We start from the raw sequence: 18,701 nt of genomic DNA on the forward strand, positions 1-18,701 counted from the left end.
GAAAGGGGGGGTGAAAAGTCGTAGTAACAGATTGACACTATCGCAAATCCGCAAAGGCCCTTCTTTTACTTTCTTTGTTTTAATCTGGCAAAGAATAAATCTTCACTTTCATCAGGCATACACTTTTAAAAAAAATACTTCTTTCAAGTATTTTCCTTTTAGTCACATACAAGGTTATGCATAAGCTATTGGCGCCGTGGTTCGGTGAGCATCTTGCCCTGATAGACTGAAGACAACCTCCTCAAGTAGAAGCTCTTGGCTTTGCTGTGGCAGAAATCATTCTTCCCTCCACACACCCCCTCCACAACTTTTCCCGTCTTTGGGGGAAATAATCCGCCAAGTGCCGCACCTCGCTTTGGCCAAGGTTCTTCCGCGGATTTGGGCGCGTTAGAAATCCTCCCCATTTTCCAGGCTTACTTTCGTTTTGGTTTCCATTCCTTGGTGTCCAGTGACTGATGGGATTAAATATTAGGAGAGGAGCGATCACAGACTCTGGAAAGGAGTGCGGCCGGGACGGGGGGGGGGAGGGCGGGAGGAAAAGAGAGCAACCTGAGATAGGTCCTTTATCTGGTCAAAGGGACTTCTTCGCGCTGATCCAAGGGGACCGAGGAGGCCTTGCTCAGCACCGAAGGTGTAAACGTGAGAAAGGAGTCCGTCCGGGTGGTGGCCGAACAATTAAAGTCCGATCCCGAAGGCCGCTGGACTAGCCCGGTTGCCTGGCTCCCGTGACAAGCCAAACAGGAGCAGGGGCTCCCTCCGGCGCCGCTCAGCCCGTGGGTCGGACCGGCATAAAGAGAGGGGTGTCGGAAAGCGCACAGCAGTTCTGGTCGCGGGTAAGGGTGGGACAGGACGCGAAAGGTGTCCAGCGGCCTCAACGGGGAATTGAAGGGGGCAGCTGCAGCCGAAGCCGAAGCGGCTCCAAGACCCACATGGGAATAATAAGGCAGGGGCAGGTGGGAGGGGAAGGGGTAGGGCAAGTTGCCGGTGGCCGCCGCGTGGCTCATCATGTAGGTATAGAAAGCTGGATCCGCCGGGTGGGGCCAAGTCATGGCCAGGCGCTGCCTCTTGTCTTTCATCCGCCGGTTCTGGAACCAGACCTGGGATGGAGGGACAGACAGACAAAGCAAAGCAAGCTGAGTCGCCAGCAAGGCTGGGATCCCCCCACAACCCCCCAATCCACGCCCGAGTTCCTAAGGCCTGGGGTCGGCATCCTTTCCGGAGGCTGGGGGAAGACTCATCTGGGGAACGTGAGGCACCGACCAGGGGCAGCTTCCTCTGTCTGCTGAGGGGGATTCAAGATTTCCATGGCATGGAGCCGTGTGCCCAGCATTTTCTCCCACACTACCATTCAAAATCAAACTGGAAGGCTTCATTATATTTATTGGTGTTTGCAATAATATACGTGCCAAATCTGCACAATTGTCGAGGAGTGGAATGGTTTGTGGCCCCCACATTGAAATAGAAATAAAATTATTGTGAAAGGAATAAATGAGTGAAAAACATAGGAAAAGTGCAGAGAGTAGACCAGTCCTGCATGAGGTATGTATGCAAATATAAGCTTCCCCTGGAACATCCATACTCTATATAGTCTTATACTCTTCCACAGTAGGTACAAAAAATATTCCCTTTCCTTTTTTCTTTTTTGGACACCTACATAAGTCTAGTGTAGCAGGCAATCAATGCTATTTTGATGATAATAATAATAATAATAATAATAATAATAATAATAATAATAATAATAATAATAATAATAATAATAATAATAATAATAATAATAATAATAATAATAATAATAATAATAATAATAATAATAATAATAATAATAATAGATTGCTTCCTATGTGTCTATCTCTTCTTTCTCCCAATTTTTAGTTTTTTATTTCAGAGAATCCTCATCTCTAAGATGTGCAGTGAAGCTAACAACCTGAATGACAGCCTGCCTGAGTGTATAGAAAATTCCTTAATATGAATGCACTGAAGGTGAATCTTTAATATGCACTTTGAGAGGCTCAAAATTAGGCAATTCTGTTTCAGGGTAGGCAAAAAAAAAATAAGTAAATCCTATCTATAAGATTAGCTAGGAAATCTCCCTAGTTTTAAGGTGCTTATTCCCCAATCAATCTGCTCAACTGCTACTTTGTGTAACGATACAGATGTTATTTAAACCACTTAAATTAGACATTAGAATGTTTCCATTCTAATAGTTAAAGCCTGACATTTAATTTTAAATGTAGTGATTTTGGAGTAAGTGTTATTGATTTCAGCAGGCCAGATAACAAGTTGATGCTCGGTGGAGTGGAGGAAGGGGGAGAGTTAAGGTGGACTCAAAATAAATAAACAAACAAATTTGTATGTGGGGAGGGGGTTGATAGCCTTCCCGATCATCATCTTAAGCACGTTGCACTACATGGAACTGATTTTTGGAAGTGGCTGACATTAAGTCCCTAAGAAACAATCCCTAAGGTTAAAGCTGTAGACCTAGTCACGCCTACCTGGAAAGAAGTTTGGCTGAAAGAAGAAACGAGATTTATTTCCCAGCAGAGGGCTAGTTGAAGACCCCACCCCCCCGCGCAGAGCTAGGGTACCTTCTAGCGTATCTTTACAACTGCGGATCAAGACCCACCATCACCGTAAACAATGCTGCTTTTGAAGCGATTTGACACTGGGAACTACGGGGGAAGTGGAAAAGACTTGGGCAGGGTCAAAAGTCCCCGTCCAGACACCTGGAAACGCTCCGAAATCTACGGAGGTTTATAGGTTTGTGGCCAAATATACGAGAAGCTTGGTGGACGCTTAAAGGGGGGTAGGGTTGATACTGAAGTCCCCGCATGCAAAAGTACCTTAATGGTGGTTTCGGGCAAGTTTAAGGCGGCGGCCAGCTCGCATCTTCTGGGTCTGGACACGTAATTTTCCCGGTAAAATTCTTTCTCCAGCCTCGCTATCTGCTCCCGGGTGAAGGCGGTGCGATAACGGCGCATTTGATCGCTGGCGCTGCAGGCCAGCGACCCCTGAGAACCTCCTCCTCCTCCTCCTCCTCCTCCTCCTCCGCCACCGCTGCCCTTAGAGAGGTCGCCTCCGCTGCTAGGGCTCTCCGCTGAAGTATCTGAGCACTGACCTGCAGGGGAGAGTAAAGAGGAAGCCATCCAGACGGAGAAAGACAGCTAGAACGCTCTGACGATGTTCTTCCCCCTCCCACATCAACTCGGGCAATAGGGTCACCAGGACAGCCTTTTGGAGCAGACCCTCAGGCCAGGGACTCTTCTCTAGGAGAAGAGGCATCCTGAGAGTTGGCAGGGCTGCTTCACCACATTTGAAATAAAGCAAGTTTGTCTCCTTTATTTCTGAAGATGCGGGACCCAGGCAGGTCTTTAATGTGGGGATACAAAGTGTTATATATAGTGTACAGGGTTGAAATGAATAGTGAATGCCTAGTGATAAAAACAAGCCTGGCTGGGAAGTGGTTAGTTGGGAAGTGGAGGCAGCACTGGGGGTGGGAGCTGCTATTACCTCAACCTTATTAAACTGGGCTGTTCAGATGTAAATACTGTAAGTCGCATGCCCCGCCAATCCACTGGGCTTGGCTGTAGGCACCTACAATCAGAGGCTACGTTTCCTTAGATGGAATGGGTTTTATTTTCAAGGCTTGAGCAAGTGATGAGTTGGCATTTAACCAGGCATGGTATTCCATGAAGAAAGGGGAAAAAAATTTTGAGTTCTTTGACAATTACTCAGTGATGCCCACTGAATGCCGAATGTAGTGGCCCAAGTCTTCGAACTCCCTTTTTTTCTCTGCCTTTTAAGTTACAATTTTTTTAAAAAAAAATACCTACCAAGGAGTAAATCCAATTTACTGTTCCTATTTGAACATGTACCGGTTTTTCTGCCCGCCTTTCTACTGAGGATACAGATTCATTCGATGCCAATCCCATTTTGTGATGTTTATATTGCACATATGAAACCGAAATCCCAGGCCCACACTCTGGAATAAATTACCCCTAAAATCTATCGGGCATTACACTTTCCCGTAAATTCCCTTTTCCTGGACCCGTTTTATTCACATACCACATACCGTTTCTGGCACTGAGATTGCCATCCGATGCAAGGAAAGACACTCGGCTTCTGTTAGGAGACCTAAAGGGGAATGTATCCCGGCGTCCACTTGGACGCAGCGACATCTCTGGTCTGCAAACCTCTTTCCGGAAGCGGAAAGTATAGCATAGAAAGAATCTCCAACATTTATTTGGTAGCACCTGCCGTCAGAGGAACTTGGAAGAGTGGAATAAAAGTCCGAGATTTCCCTTCCTGTCCTCCCTCCTCCCCCCCTCCCCCCATGGAAAAGTGTTTTAAGGGCTTCTCGCCAGGAAAAGGAAAATCGTCACCATTATTATCCTGCACTTGATCAAATGGAGCTGAAAAGTTTATGCTACGATAAGTGCCCTCAGCTGTCTGGGTTTGGTGCTACGGAAGCCTCATTCGACCGCCTTTCTGGAAGTCAAGGCATAGAAGATTCCATCTCCAAACACGTACACAGAACACCAGGGAGTAGGTGTTGGGTGCGGTGCATTACAGAACATATTGAAAGTGAATAAGCCACTGATACTCTCTCGGATTCGCCTTTTCTGTTGCGTGAAACAACGGGGACTCAAAGAAGCTGCCACGTCTCTCTCCAAGCCCCCCCCCTCACTGCCAAGCTGCCCGCAATAACAGAATCGTGTCTATAAACGCCAACTACACACAACCGGCTCTTCCTCTCTTTCTATATAGGGAATCGCGTGCCCCCACCCCGCCCGCCCTTAATATTCCAGGTGAAAGAAATTCCCAGAAGGAAAACAGGAGCTTTCACTCTGGGCGTCCTTCTCACAGGGTTGGGGGTTTAGGAAAGGAAAGGAAATGCGGGAGGGGATGGAAAGGCCCTCGATTTCGAACCCTTGCTTTCCATTGCAGACGGTTCTCAGGGTGTCCTCCGGAAACCAAAGGCGTTAAACCCCACGACCATTTCCGAACTGGCGCCATAAGACAGGGAAGTGAAGAGCAATTGGGGCCTCGAACAAACCTGCCAGGAAGACATGCGAACTACAGGGTGTGCAGTTCAGAAAAGGGGGGCAGGGAGGAGAGAGAGAGAGAGAGAGAGAGAGAGAGAGAGAGAGAGAGAGAGAGAGAGAGAGAGAGAGAGAGAGAGAGAGAGAGAGAGAGAGAGAGAGAGAGAGAGAGAGAGAGAGAGAGAGAGAGAGAGAGAGAGAGAGAGAGAGAGACAGAGAGAGAGAGAGAGAGAGAGACAGAGACAGAGACAGAGACAGAGACAGAGACAGAGACAGAGACAGAGAGACAGAGAGAGACAGAGAGGGAGAGAGAGAACGTGTGTGGGTGGGTGTGTGGGTGTGATGTCGCCTATGCTGGTGTCTGCTTCTTCATTCGTCCAGGCATGCTGCAATTTTGCTAGGAAACATTGCTCGCCTGCTCTCATTCCTTGCAACACAACCTTTGGATAGGGCGGCCGGCAGGCGCGGATAGATGCTTTTGATCTTGCTGAAAGGTTAAGGAGGAAGCTTTCCTTTCCTGTTCCTCGGCAATAGGAAGGGGGCAGGGGGCACCACGCAGTCCTATAATCTTGAAAGGAGGGAGCATCAAGGAGGTGCTAGGCACAGCAATAGGGAAATAAAGAGAAGCTTCTGGGGGATTTATTGCAATCAAAGTCTAGGCTTGGGGGAGCGGGAATTCTGTAAAGCTTTTAATTCTTTGTTGCAGCGAGGATGCGATTTCACGTCCTCCAGTAACAGGTCGTTAGACTTCAAAGGGGGAGGTGTGTGTGGCTTATTGCAGATGCCTCTTGGTGGGCAATTAGAAATGGAAGCGACCAAGCCGCAGGATTTGGAGACTGGGAGAGGGCAGTTCAAAGAAGGAGGGGAGGAAAACAAAATGCAGGCGGCGATCCAGAAATCATCTAAGCCAGACTGAACAACCGGCTGCTAGTCGCCGCTTTGAAGCGCTCTGAGGACCGAGCCAAACAGCAGCTCTCGTCTTGTCCCGTCCCACCCAGCTGCGAGTCCAGACGGCTCTCTCCGGGGAGCTCAAGAGAAGGGAAGCGGGGAGGGGTCGGGTACCTTTGCCGTGCTGGAGGTGGTATTCCGCGTTGTCAGGGACGCAGTCCGGGGTGCAGCTCACCTCGATTTCCTCATAGAAATCCGATTCGGTGTCGGAACTGCTTTGGGGGCTTTTGGTGGGGGGAAGGCGCTGGAGAGAGGTCTGCTGACTAGCAGAAAGAAGCGCCGCTGCTGCGGACCGGTTCTCTGGGACCGTCCCTGGCTCTGGTAAGACTTCTACCTCCTCCTCTTCTTCTTCTTCCTGGCCCTCTTCTTCCCGTTCTTCTTCTGCACCTCTTCCCGCTCCTCCATTCTTCCGGGAGGACAAGGAGGCAGCTCTAGGGGTCAAGCAAGTCCTGGCCATCATCTTGTCCTGTGGCTCCGGGACTCCCACGGCCCCTGCCATATTGGGCGCCCTCTTGCCAGCCAGAGGGCCACGCTGACATCCGTCCAGAAACAGCACCATCTCCTTTCCGGTTTCCATCGTGCGTGTCTTTTAAAGCAACCCAACCGGGTTCTCCCTCTGGCGTGCTGGCGTTCTTCCCCCCCACCACCCCACCCCAGCCTCCATCCACTCCGGGGCGCCTTCCTCCCCACTTCCGCCTGAGTTCTTCTTCTACCGAGGCGGAGGGGAGCCGCGAGCGGGGCGAGCTGGGGGGGATGACCTTGTGATGCGAACGCTCCAGTGTGCAGCGCCGGCTCTGGGAGGGAACTCACCATTGCCCTCTTCTTTCTAATGCTGTCATCCCTTAATAGTGCGCTCGTCATTACAGTTACCTCTGGTGACGCCACTGGCTTGATTGCGGCGCGGGGGGGGGATAAATAGGAGCGTCTGCCGGCCGGAAGATGAAAAGAAGAGCCGGAGCGAAGAATTAAGGGGGGGGGCTGGAGAGGAGGGGGAAAGCACCAGGTGTAACCAGTGCAAGGGAAGGAGGCGGTAAGCGAAGCAGGCAGGAGAAAGGCAAGTCTGTTGCCATACTAGGTGCCTGTACCTGTTCGAGGTCTTCACCTTGAGAGGCCAACGGTTTCCAAGATGCCTTTGAAAACTAGGTTCAGACTTTTCATTCATGATGACCGAGGTGGCTTCTTGGTTTCTTTGACCCCTCTCTTTCTCCCCCCCCCCCACACTTCTCTTTTGGCCCTTCTGGTTGGAGCTCCAGAATTAGTAGCAATCCTGGAAGGAGGGCGGCTTGACTGATGTCCTGCCTCCAGTGTGACTGACGGTGGCTAATGATAACTTTATGTATATGAATTTTACATATGTATAAAATATGTATTTTTTTTCTTGCTTCAAGAGGGAAATCGACCAGAAGGTGATTTACATGTTTCAATCCTAGAAGGAAAAAAAACTGTCAGCTACTAATTCAAAACCTCAAGGGTCTAGTCAGATTTGTGTTGAATGTATAAAGTTTAGCGGACCAAGCTTTCTTTAGCCTTTTTTTTTCTTGCAAAAGATATATAATAATTTAAATCTTTGTTTTGTTTGTTCTTCCTTTGCAGGCAACCCTCCACAAATCCTGCACGTTTAAGAACCATAGAATAACACCCCACCCTTAATCCATCCTTTGTAAGTCACTTGCTCTTATTATGATTTTTTTAAATAATAATAATAATAATAACCTTTTTGCAGTTTAAACTTTCGTTCAATAACGTTTCTATTAGGGTAAATGATTTAGAGGTCGCCGGGTTTTTTAGGTGTACAGTGCACAAAAGCAACCCAATTTTTAAAACAAAAGCTACACAAGTTCCCTTTAGTCTAATAATTTGAAGAAGCCAGGCTGGTCTGAGAATGGTGAATAGGAGTTCAGTAATAGAGTAGGGACATTAATGAAGCAAATGTGTTTCTAGCACAAATATCGCTGCTCTGTAACTGACAAGTATAAAATAAGTTATAGAAGCAGTTGAAGACCCTGCAGACACAATTCATTTTGTTTTGTGTTGATTGCTCGCTGCCTTCAGCTAAGGCATTCCCTTTCATTTTAAGCTCTTTAAGCTCACCCCTTTGTATGCAGAGGAGTCCTGCAATCTTCTACCAGTCCATATTAGCAGGTTTGGCCTGGAACGTTGGATAGCGCCCTGGCTGCAGGGTTGTGGCTAATAAGACCTTAGGAATTGAGTAGTACTGTACTGTCCACAAACTGCATAGAAATTTGTTCCGGGGAAGGAATATTTTAGGCTAATAAAGCGGGAATAAATTGGGTCCCTCAATTGGCGGCATCTAGTAAAGTCTCAGAGCATTAATTGCGGCCAGAAAAAGTGACATGGGTTTTAAAACAGGTCGTTTGTTTAAGTGAACTGCGGGCAAAGGTGCCACTGTGGGAAGCAGCAAATCATCGATCCGACAATGGCTGAAGAGCAGAAGTGCTTTGAGCTAACATCCATCATCGAAAAGGCAATGACGCTGATAGGAAAATAAGCCGGAAAATAAGTATTGGGGGAAAGACTTACTAACTTCACTGGCTCTTAATTCCAGCCCTCAGCGTCTAGGTTAGGCAGCTGGTTGTCTTTAGAAGCACTCCTGTTGTTAGTTTTAGTTCTCTCCGGGGCAAAACGTGGACAGTGGTTCTACCCTGCATGAGAAATCAAGGTAATGCACATAGAGCAGTGGAGATGCCTAGTGCCATCCTTTCTGGATTTGCAAAACTGAAGTTGGTGGTTCTCTCAGGCTTGAATGTAGGCAAAAGAGGCGTGCAGAAGTGGCTTTCTCTCCCAGGGTACAGAGGTGGGGCAGGGAGGCAACTTTATATTGCCGCAGTTCCAGAAAATCAGAAGAGCTTCTCCTGCCCACACACTACAGGTCCCCACTGCTGATGTATCAGCTGGAGAGTCCTATCGAAGAGAATTTGACCTCTCCAGTCACACCACTGGAAAATTGGACTTCCTGGAATGGGTGAAAGTTCTCCAAAGGGAAGAAATCAAGAGTGTGGGGGGGGGAGGGGGGAGAAGCAGATCTTCTTTGTTGCCTACTGGCTCCTTTGGAAGTGTGGGCATGGTGATGCATGTGCTTTGCAATTCTGAATCCCTCTGTTTCAGCTGCTTAGCGCTTAAAAGTATCAAAACTATTGCAGGAGTTAATCCCTGTTGATTTCCAGATGCTTTGACAAATGGACCTACTACTTTGTATGGCGCAAGTTGGTATCAGTTTCATTAGCAGGAGGAAGGGGGTTCAGTGACTTCCAAGGGGAATCCTCAAAACCACTACTGCAGCCTTTTGGCATTTACAACATTGGAGTTAATTGAAAGGTAACCTGACTAAAATTAGAAACCTGCCCCCACCAAATGGAATGCATTGAGTTTTTTTTACCCTAAAGCCATGCTAATTTGATTTCTCCCTTTCTATGCTTCTCAGTGTTTGTTGAACAATTCATTTGTTACACAGGAAGTTTATTAGTTGAACTTTAGTATTGTGGTAAAGGTGTCAAAATGGGCTGCCGAGGTTCAATTTTCCACTTATCTGTGAAGTTGACTGAGTGGTTTGGGGCATGACAGTATATTTCAATACAACTCATCTTGCAGGTTTGGTCTTGTGGAAATAAAAGGAAGCCAGACTTCTCTTTCCATGGATGATGCCTCAAGTTGTCACACAAAGGATAGGGGATTGATGCTATTGTATTACAGCAAATGCAGGAGAAATTAAGTAGTTCTTGCTGTGGTGGACAGTTCTTATTGGTTTATAGATAATAGATTGTCGATACAAACAGTCAGATTGTTATGGGGAAAACATCAAAGGTTTTAAATAACTTAACCACTAAAACACCAATCATAAGGGAAACCTGCTGAGCAGCATTTGTATCATCAAATGCAAGAAAGGTTGTGTTGTCACCAATAAATATATACAGGAGCAGAAAATAGATTGTACATCAGAAGGTCAAAAGGAAAGGAGGTGCAGGAAATTCTCAGATGGCTATTCATTGCATTTACTCTTCAAGGAATTCAGAAACCAGGTACAAGTAAGTATTGCCCATGTGTCTCTCTGTGTGTGTTTCTTCCTCTTTGAAATCATCTGAATTTTATTTTTAAGGAAAATAATTCTTCCATATTATGAACCAATGTACTTGAGAGTGAACATGACTGTGTATTTAGCAGGAAGAGAAGCAAATTAAACAACAGCCCAGGGAAAGGCTTTTCAGAAGCTTCTTGCTTTGATAATCAATCAAGAAAGATAATTGCAGTAAACACGCTCTCTATAGGACTTAGCAAGAATAAGAACAACAAAGCTGGTAGGTTTGATATTCTTTGGTAAATAACTTTTATCCGGTTCTGATACAAAACTTTTTTCAGACCCTGTGCACTCAACTTTTGCAGGTGGGTATATTAACAGACCATTCTTGTCATTTGCTAAGAAGGCTAATAGAACTCATTGCAGCTTGGAGACATTCTGGATAGCAAGATAATGCTAGGTGTTGGTCCTACACTTTGTATGGGGCCAGATTTTAAGCGTAGAAAGGCAGGTAAGGCAGGAAGTCAAGCAGGTGTCACGGGAAGTGCTTATAGCCATATTAGAAATCATGACTGTAAAAAAGAGTCCTTCTTGAATGAAATAGATGCACATGTATACTGCTGAAAAAACGGAAAGAAAAGAGTAAAGAAAAAAGAAAAGAAAAGAAAATTATAAAGGCATTTCAAAATGAAACCGAGATTCTCAGTTTATCTCTGTGTATGGTTGCTGTTGTTAATTATTTCAACAATTAGAATTGTCAATTATTAATTTTAATTAGTTCGAGTCAAATGTTTTGGAAGCCTAAATCAATAAGAAGGGCCAAGAGTATCCCATTCTTTTGAACCGCAACAAAGGGAAAATAACTCATTGTTACTAATGACCTCCTGAATACCCTCAAACCCAAATGCTGAAAGGGCTTGCATGCTTTTAAAGATATTAAGATCCTTGTATTCCACCTAAAATATCTCTTAAGAGAAACCTGATCCAGGGAATGGCAATATGGTTAAGTCACTTTTTTTTATTAAAGATTACTCTTACTAAAATCCATTTTAGCATTTTAGACTCAAATCACTGCAAATGAGAGAAGCGATTTCTATATTCATTTATTCCCCAGTTTGCACATAAAGTTCATATAATAGGAATAAATCACTTATAAGATGTTAAACCTTTTGTCCTTACTTTTTTGCCATTGGGATAGAAAAAGGATTCAGCAACTTGCACATTTTAGTGATAGCACACTTGATTTTTAAAACATTGCATAGGAACTTCCAAATACCACTTTTTTAAATGTCTGTTTCTAAATACTTGAAATCTGAAAGAAATATGCCAATTCACAGCAATGTGATGCATGGATAACTGCAAGACTGAAATATGCAGGAAACTATAATTATACAGCATGGTGCAAAATATCTGTCTATCATCCGATGGCAAATTGAGCCTCATATTAAGCCATGATGATATTAATCATGATTTGTTTGGGACACTGTTAGCTGGGTTCACCTATCTTGCTGACCATAGAGTAGGTTTTGCTTAGGTTGTATAACTCTAATATTGTCAATTAACAATTCTATATCTGCTATCTTAAATAAAACTTACCTAATGCAATGGGGTTAGCTGATAAATAAAGTTTCCAAAACTATGCTTTTAAATTGTTAGTCCAGCTCATATCTAGTGATAAGATTTTAAGAAATTTTGTCTAGAGAAAGGTGACAAAGATCATGTCTGGAGCCTAGAGACCTACTCCTATAAAAAAAAGAAATATTTCAGGAGAAAAGACCACCAAGATAATCATCCTCATATATTTGAAGGACGTCACACATATGATGGAGCAGAATTTTTTTCCTATTGATTCAGGAAGCAGAGCTCAAACACATCCATTCAAAGAAGAAGAAAGAGAATTGAGAACAACTTTTCAGAACTGATTCCTGGATGTACCATCAGCTCTTTCTCAATAGAACAAATTGCTTTGGAAGGTGATGGGCTGTTTTTGAAGTTTTGAAGGAAGAGCAGAAGTGGGCATCATCTATTAGCAATGTCATATTAATGAAATTCCTGTATGAAATAAGAGGGTTGACTACATAACCTTTGAGACTCCTTCCAGCTCTAGGGTTTCATAAAGTGACATTTGGCACATAATTTCTTCTCATTCACCCCTATTATATTTATTTAATTATTTTGTTTAAATTGCATACTCTTACAAGCCACCCTTGTTTATACTTGTCTATGTTTTAAAGCGTGAAGTTTTGAACAAACAAATGAATGTCACCATCATTATGAGCATTGGATATACATGTCCATCAATTCCATAATCTGACATACTTTGATTTCCATCAATGGAATCTGATCACAATCCTGCCCATCATCTGGATAAGACTGACTAGGAAATGGATATTTTTATGTGGCACTCTTGTAATGAACTGGATAACTTATTATGTCAAGATGGAAGAATCAGAAACACAATAATCCTATCCAAAGGAGGTAGCATCTAAAAGCAACAGAAGACAGAGGTATACAGGAGATATTAGGAATGTGTCTTAATTACTGAAGAAAGAAAATGCAAGCTTAAACTGATTTCTGTACAAATAAATATTAAGCATAAAAGTAACAAGGCAGCATGCCTAACAGGTTGGAGGAGGGGAGGGTGTGAGAGAGAGCAAGAAAAAATCACAATGTATGAGATTCAACTATTTTATCAATTTGTGTGCTTTATTTTGCCAAACCAACAATGAGTTCTGTTGAGCAAACTGACAGTTTACTCAACTAAAGTATTTTAATGTAAGTCTAAATATAGATTTTTTTTTGCTCATGCAGAGAAGAACAGATCTCTTCCTCTCTTTATTTGCATGCACACACATTCAATATATATATAGCTAATTTAAACAAAACTAATGCTCCAGATATATTTCTAAATATTTTAAATTACTGTCATATTTGTTATATGGCAATATAACTCTTTGCAAAAATAACAGCATCCAAGCACTATGAATCATTTTCCAAGCTGGAGATTTTAAAAGACATTTAATTTATTTTACACTTGGTAGAAATAACCTCCATAAATTTTAAAGTTGTACTTGCAGTCTGTACATGCTTGTTCTAATTGCAATTGATGTAATGTCTCCATAACAGTATATCATATTTTAAGGGGAACAATATTTTTACAGCTGCAAACCTGCAATCAATACACATTGAAGTATATACATTTGAAGTGTAAACTACAATTATTTTGTTGCAGCTTTAAAAAATATATTCCAAATGCTGTTTTTCCCAGCAGTTTAATGCCTATGAGATGACTGAGAATACAGAATCCAGATTATATTAGCTCAAGATTCAGATCTTTTGATCAACAGGCAAATACGAGTGAATATGCAGAGTGAAACTATTTATTTTCCTTGATAGAATGAACTAAAGAGCCATTTCCTTTTCTTCCTTGGGTAAATGAGGCTGACTATAAATTAAACACACTTCCTTTCAAATGGGGCTTTATCCAAACTGGGGAGAGCTTTTCACTTCTGTAAAGCTGACAGCCCCTATTTCCAAACTCTAAGGATTTGCTTGAGTAGAGATAGCTAGGGGTTGGTGGAAAGCAAATGGTATTTATTTTTTTATGAAGACAGAGCTTGCTACTAAAGAAGTGGTGCTGGTGCCAAAGGACCCAGGGGGCATCTGAGGTCAGATCTCTAACACTGGGGCAGTTTTGCCCAATGATAAGCATCACTTGTTAGAGGCACCAGGAACAGCTTCCCTTTTGATTTGGGTGGAGATGGGGCTAGTATGGGCTCAGGTCTAGTGATTGCCCCAAGGCTTTGAAAGCAGTGAGGGCCCTGTTAGAAAGTGGCTCCCAGCAGGAACAGCATGTAAAGGAAGAGATAAAGATTGGTGTACTTAGACTGAGACTCCTCAACCCACTTTCATGTGCAGTTCTGTTATTCTCCCCTCCTCTCCTTTTGGGCAACAGTGGCAGCCCCATCTTCAAGACAATAACATAGAAAAGTAGGTCCTATTGTTTTCAGAGAAGACATTTGGTGCTGTAAAATATATTCCAATGGTATCACACAGCAGCATATTTCCATGTCTTTCTTCCATTGTTTTAAGAGTCAAAATGTCATTTAGACCCTATCCACTGCCAGTTTTGTCCCAATTGTATCTAACTATAGTAATATTAGGATAGATGTGTTATAACAAATTGACTATCTAGTTTTAAAAAAGATTACTTGGATTCTGGTTCATAGGGTGACACAGAGCACATATTTCATGGGCAAATCCTATGGATGTACTGTATATGTACTCTCCGCTCCCTTTAATATTCTTCATTTAGAGCAAAAATAGAAGTTAGCAATAGTATTACATCTGTGATGTAGCTCTTGAATATGAATATTAATATGCCTTTCAAAATCTACTTACATATGCCTTGCTAGACAATGAAATCAAATCATAACTCCAAAAGGGAAGTAACTAGAATATTAACTAAGATCTGAAGATTGTCTAAGTAGGGCTCCATGATCTTCCATTCCACAACCAAATATGCTAACAGTTAAAGTTATTAATAATCTAAAGTCAGCTTTTCACCTAAAAGGTCCTTTCAGATATGTTTTTTTTATTAAAGAGTTTTAAAGTTTTACAATACATTTTAAACATAAACATAACGTACATTATCCAATATGTTTTAAAATTAAAGAGGACTCCCATTGTTTGGTTGGCATGCATATTTGTTGTATGATAAGAAGGTAGATAATGTGTTTAGAGTGCATATTTTAAGACAGGCATTGCTGAGAGTTTGGAAGAAGTACAGACATAAGCTAGACTGCAAGATACCATTGTGGGCAATTCCAAAACACGCAATAGAAAATATACATGCTGGTTTCAAACATGATGTGACTACGTACAAGGAGATTCTAAACTTGGAAAGAAATGTCTGGTGTTTGAAACCATATAGTCTCTTGCGAGATGAGAAGATTGTTCAGAATTGGTTTCAATATACTCAGCTACGGGCCAGGTGGAAAGAAGATCAGAAAAATGGTTTTACAATGACTGATGAAAATCTGATAAAGCAAATCAGAAATCAGGGTCCAGCACATATTAAACGGATATATCTTGCATTGATAGAGATTGACTCAGAAACAGAACTTGTTAAGGATTGTATGATAAAATGGGCCCAAAATATTCAAGAAGTTATTACAATGGACATGTGGGAAAAGATTTGGGTGAGGAATGTAAAATTTAAACAAGCTCAAAATCTAAGAGAGAACTTTTATAAAATGTTTTATAGATGGCATTTAGATCCTAAAAAGCTGGCAAGCATGTATCCGAATTATCAACCAAAATGTTGGAGGTGTGGTGATGAAGATGCAACATATTTTCATGTATGGTGGACTTGTAAAAAGGTTAAGGCCTTTTGGATAAAAATTTGGTGGAATATGCAGAAGATTTTCAAGCAAAGGATAAAGTTTTGTCCGCAACTCTTCTTGTTGGGAATAATTACAGATGCTACGGTTGTGGACACTAAGTTGATGTTGAATTTAATCACGGCAGCAAGACTTTTAATAGGTCAGTATTGGAAGAAAGAGGAACTGCCGACTATAGAAGAATGGACTTTAAAGGTTTCCGACCTGGCAGAGATGGCAAAGATTTCGGCTTACTTGAAAGATCACTCGCAAGAACGTTATATTATGGAATGGAGAAAATGGGTTGAGTACATCCAGAACAAATATAGGGTTAAGAAGTTTCATGTAGCATTTGAATAAGTCTTCCTTCGCTTTTTCTTTCTTTCTTTCCTTTTTTTCCTTTCTTTTTTCTTTTCTATATATATTTAATATCATTAAGATTTGTATTATCCTGTATAAGCTAGAGAGTGATGGATTTTAGAGTTTATGGTTGTTAGTATATGGTTGTTTATGATTGTTTTTCTTTTCTATACCTTGTATTTAGCTCTGGGAAGTCGGGGGGGGGAGGGGGGGAGGGGTAGGGAGGGAGGGAGAGGGGAGGGGGAGGGGGGATTGTTAAAGATAAACTGTATGTTAAAACTTTTCAATAAAAAAAAGAGGACTCCCATTTTGGAAAACCAAGTTCCTTGCTAACAAGGAAGAACAAGAATAATAACAACAAATACAACTGGATCCTACAGAAACAGAAATTCCAAATATTTCTGCCCTGCTATCCATTCACAATAATTCTTGTACAAAAAGAAGAGCATAACAGGAGATGACCTTGATAAAAAAAATTTCACTAATATCCTTATATGCAATATTTTTGTTTTTAATAAGAAAACATAAAATCATGCTTTGAAAACATTACCATTTGATTGCAAATGACTGATCCTTAGAAAAAAGTAATTTGCACATTTTAATAAATACTTGTTCATAACTGATGCCTTTTAAAGGTCTTCTTGAAGAATCTAAAGAATCAAATTTTATAACCATGAACTATAGCAGACATGTCAAACACAAGGCCCAGGGGCCGGATCTCGCCCACGAAGTGGTTTCATGTGGCCCACAAAGCCATCCTGGAAACAGTGAGGGAACAGCCCCCACTGCCTTGGGCCTGGCCCAGAGACCCTCCTTCTGCCAGAGACCCTCAGATCTGTCCCACTCCTGCCCAGGCCCCCATAGGCACCCTTGATGCGAACGATGTAGAGCTGGTCATGCCCACCCAGTAGGCCATAAGCACTCTAGCCACGCCCACCTAGTAGGCCACGCCCACCCAGGCCATACCCACCCGGCCCCTTGAGGGCAACCGCAATGCTGCTGCGGCCCTCAATGAAATGTGAGTTTGACACCCCTGAACTATAGTTTTAATATGGTAGGATAATGTGATAAAATCAAACTCCATGTTAAGGAAGGAGACTGAATTGAAAGAGAAAAGAGAAGATCCAAAACAAACAAACAAACACACAAAAATGTCTATTTCAGCTATCTTGTCCTAGCCTTTACCTTTTTGCAGGAAAATCATACTTCCATATTTGAAGACAAGGGTTTATTTCAGGTTTTTGTCTTGTTTCCAGTGAAAAGAAAGCAAAAATAGAGAAAATAAGGAATATTCTTACACAATTGAGCCATAGTTCTATAAAATATTTTACAGCGAGTCTAGTTTAAGGGTGAAAAGTTTCGGGGGGGGGGTGTATATCCAATGAATAGAAATTCTGTCAGTTTAAGGAAGCCTCACCTGAACTCCAAAATCTGACTTCGTCTCTCAAAGCTGTCAAAAATTTACTATCTTATCCAGGTTCTGAATAAAAAAAGTAGGAAGTTGAATATAGAACATATTGAGAAAAATGCCCCAAATCCAGGGCTTTTTTTCTCATAGAACACTCAGAACGGAGTTCCGGCACCTTTTTTGGATGGAACCTTGTAGGGTAGGCAAGGCAGGTTGTATAACATGTGTGAGTTCCGGCACCTTTTTCTTTTACAAAAAAAGCACTGCCCAAATCTATGTGGTTCTGAAATTGTTGATTTATGGTACTAGTTAGTCTAATGAAGGAGAGAATCAGAAATGTTCTTGCTGCAAACCATACTTTGTTTTTCTGTGCTGAGTTTCCCTCACCTTGATGAAGCCTTATGACCATGTCATAGACTAGAGAGGGTAGAAGGTCCCCTGGTGGTTGCTTGATTTATTTGAGAGATAATTTTTCCTCTGAAACTCTTTTTGTACGGGTTGTTTTGTTTTGTTTTGTTTTAATGTATATTGTGTACCACCATATGGTATTGGTATTGGTGGCTTATAAACATAACCATATAAAATGAACATAATAGATAACAGTCAAAAGTAAATATAGCAAAAATATTAAAGTAACATTGAACTAACGCAAACTAAACAGGTTAGGCTTAGGAAGAAATCTTTTCAGTTGTAATCACTCCGGGGAAACCTTCCCTCTATCTCACATAATCACCGTTTCTGTAGAACAGGGTCCTTAAACTTGGCCCTTTTATGATTTGTGGACTTCAACTCCCAGAATTCCTCAGCCAGCATGACTGGCTGAGGAATTCTGGGAGTTGAAGTCCACAAGTCATAAAAGGGCCAAGTTTGAAGACCCTTGCTGTAGAACATGTTCAAAGACTACTTGGCTTGCCAGAATCTTATGGCACCCTAGCTGAAATTAAAAAAATAAAGTTTGACACAACAACTTTGCTTGCTTGGAAATAACATGCTATGTATAATGAGGAAACCCAAAATGCCAATATATAATACTGGCTAAGAATTCTGGGATTTGATGTCCACACATCCAGAGATCAGCCTATTTAGTCTGGAAAGGCTGAGATCCACATGGATCTCCTTTAATTCTTACATTCTTAACACTTTTGGTTAAAAATATATGATTCATCTAATCAAAAATCTAGCCTTTTTTCTTGCAGTTTAATTTCTATCATCTGCCATTCAGTATTCCAGTCTTTTGTTAAATAATTTCTAAATCAGGGAATTCCTCCTTCTACTTATTCTCACATTCCTATTTATGCATTTTACTGGAGAAACCGAGACAAGGACCTCACTAGGAAGGATTTTAGAATCTGCAAGTTGCCAGGTGCAGCATCATGAGAGAGTGTTTTTGTTTAGTGGTTAAGGCACAAGGTTAAAAAGTGGGTATGAACCAGTGGTGGGATTCAGCCAGTTCACATCACTTCAGCAGAACCGGTAGCTAATTTTTTGTTGCCCAGGCACAGAATGGACTTCCGGAAGCGGCATCCACAGAG

The 18,701-nt window shown here is 42.2% G+C and overlaps 1 protein-coding gene across 1 annotated transcript; it reads right to left on the reverse strand.

The window, feature by feature from the left end:
- Positions 1-563: 563 nt before the first annotated feature.
- Positions 564-6,564, reverse strand: EVX1 (even-skipped homeobox 1; the record flags this gene model as incomplete). The annotated part of the gene is made up of 3 exons (XM_081343297.1): positions 564-1,097; positions 2,841-3,115; positions 6,102-6,564. The coding sequence occupies 3 exons, from the start codon at positions 6,562-6,564 to the stop codon at positions 564-566; spliced, it is 1,272 nt and encodes a 423-aa protein (XP_081199423.1).
- Between the last annotated feature and the right edge of the window lie 12,137 nt (positions 6,565-18,701).

The sequence above is a fragment of the Vipera berus genome, assembly GCF_964194415.1.
Source record: "Vipera berus genome assembly, chromosome: Z".
NCBI lineage: Eukaryota > Metazoa > Chordata > Lepidosauria > Squamata > Viperidae > Vipera > Vipera berus.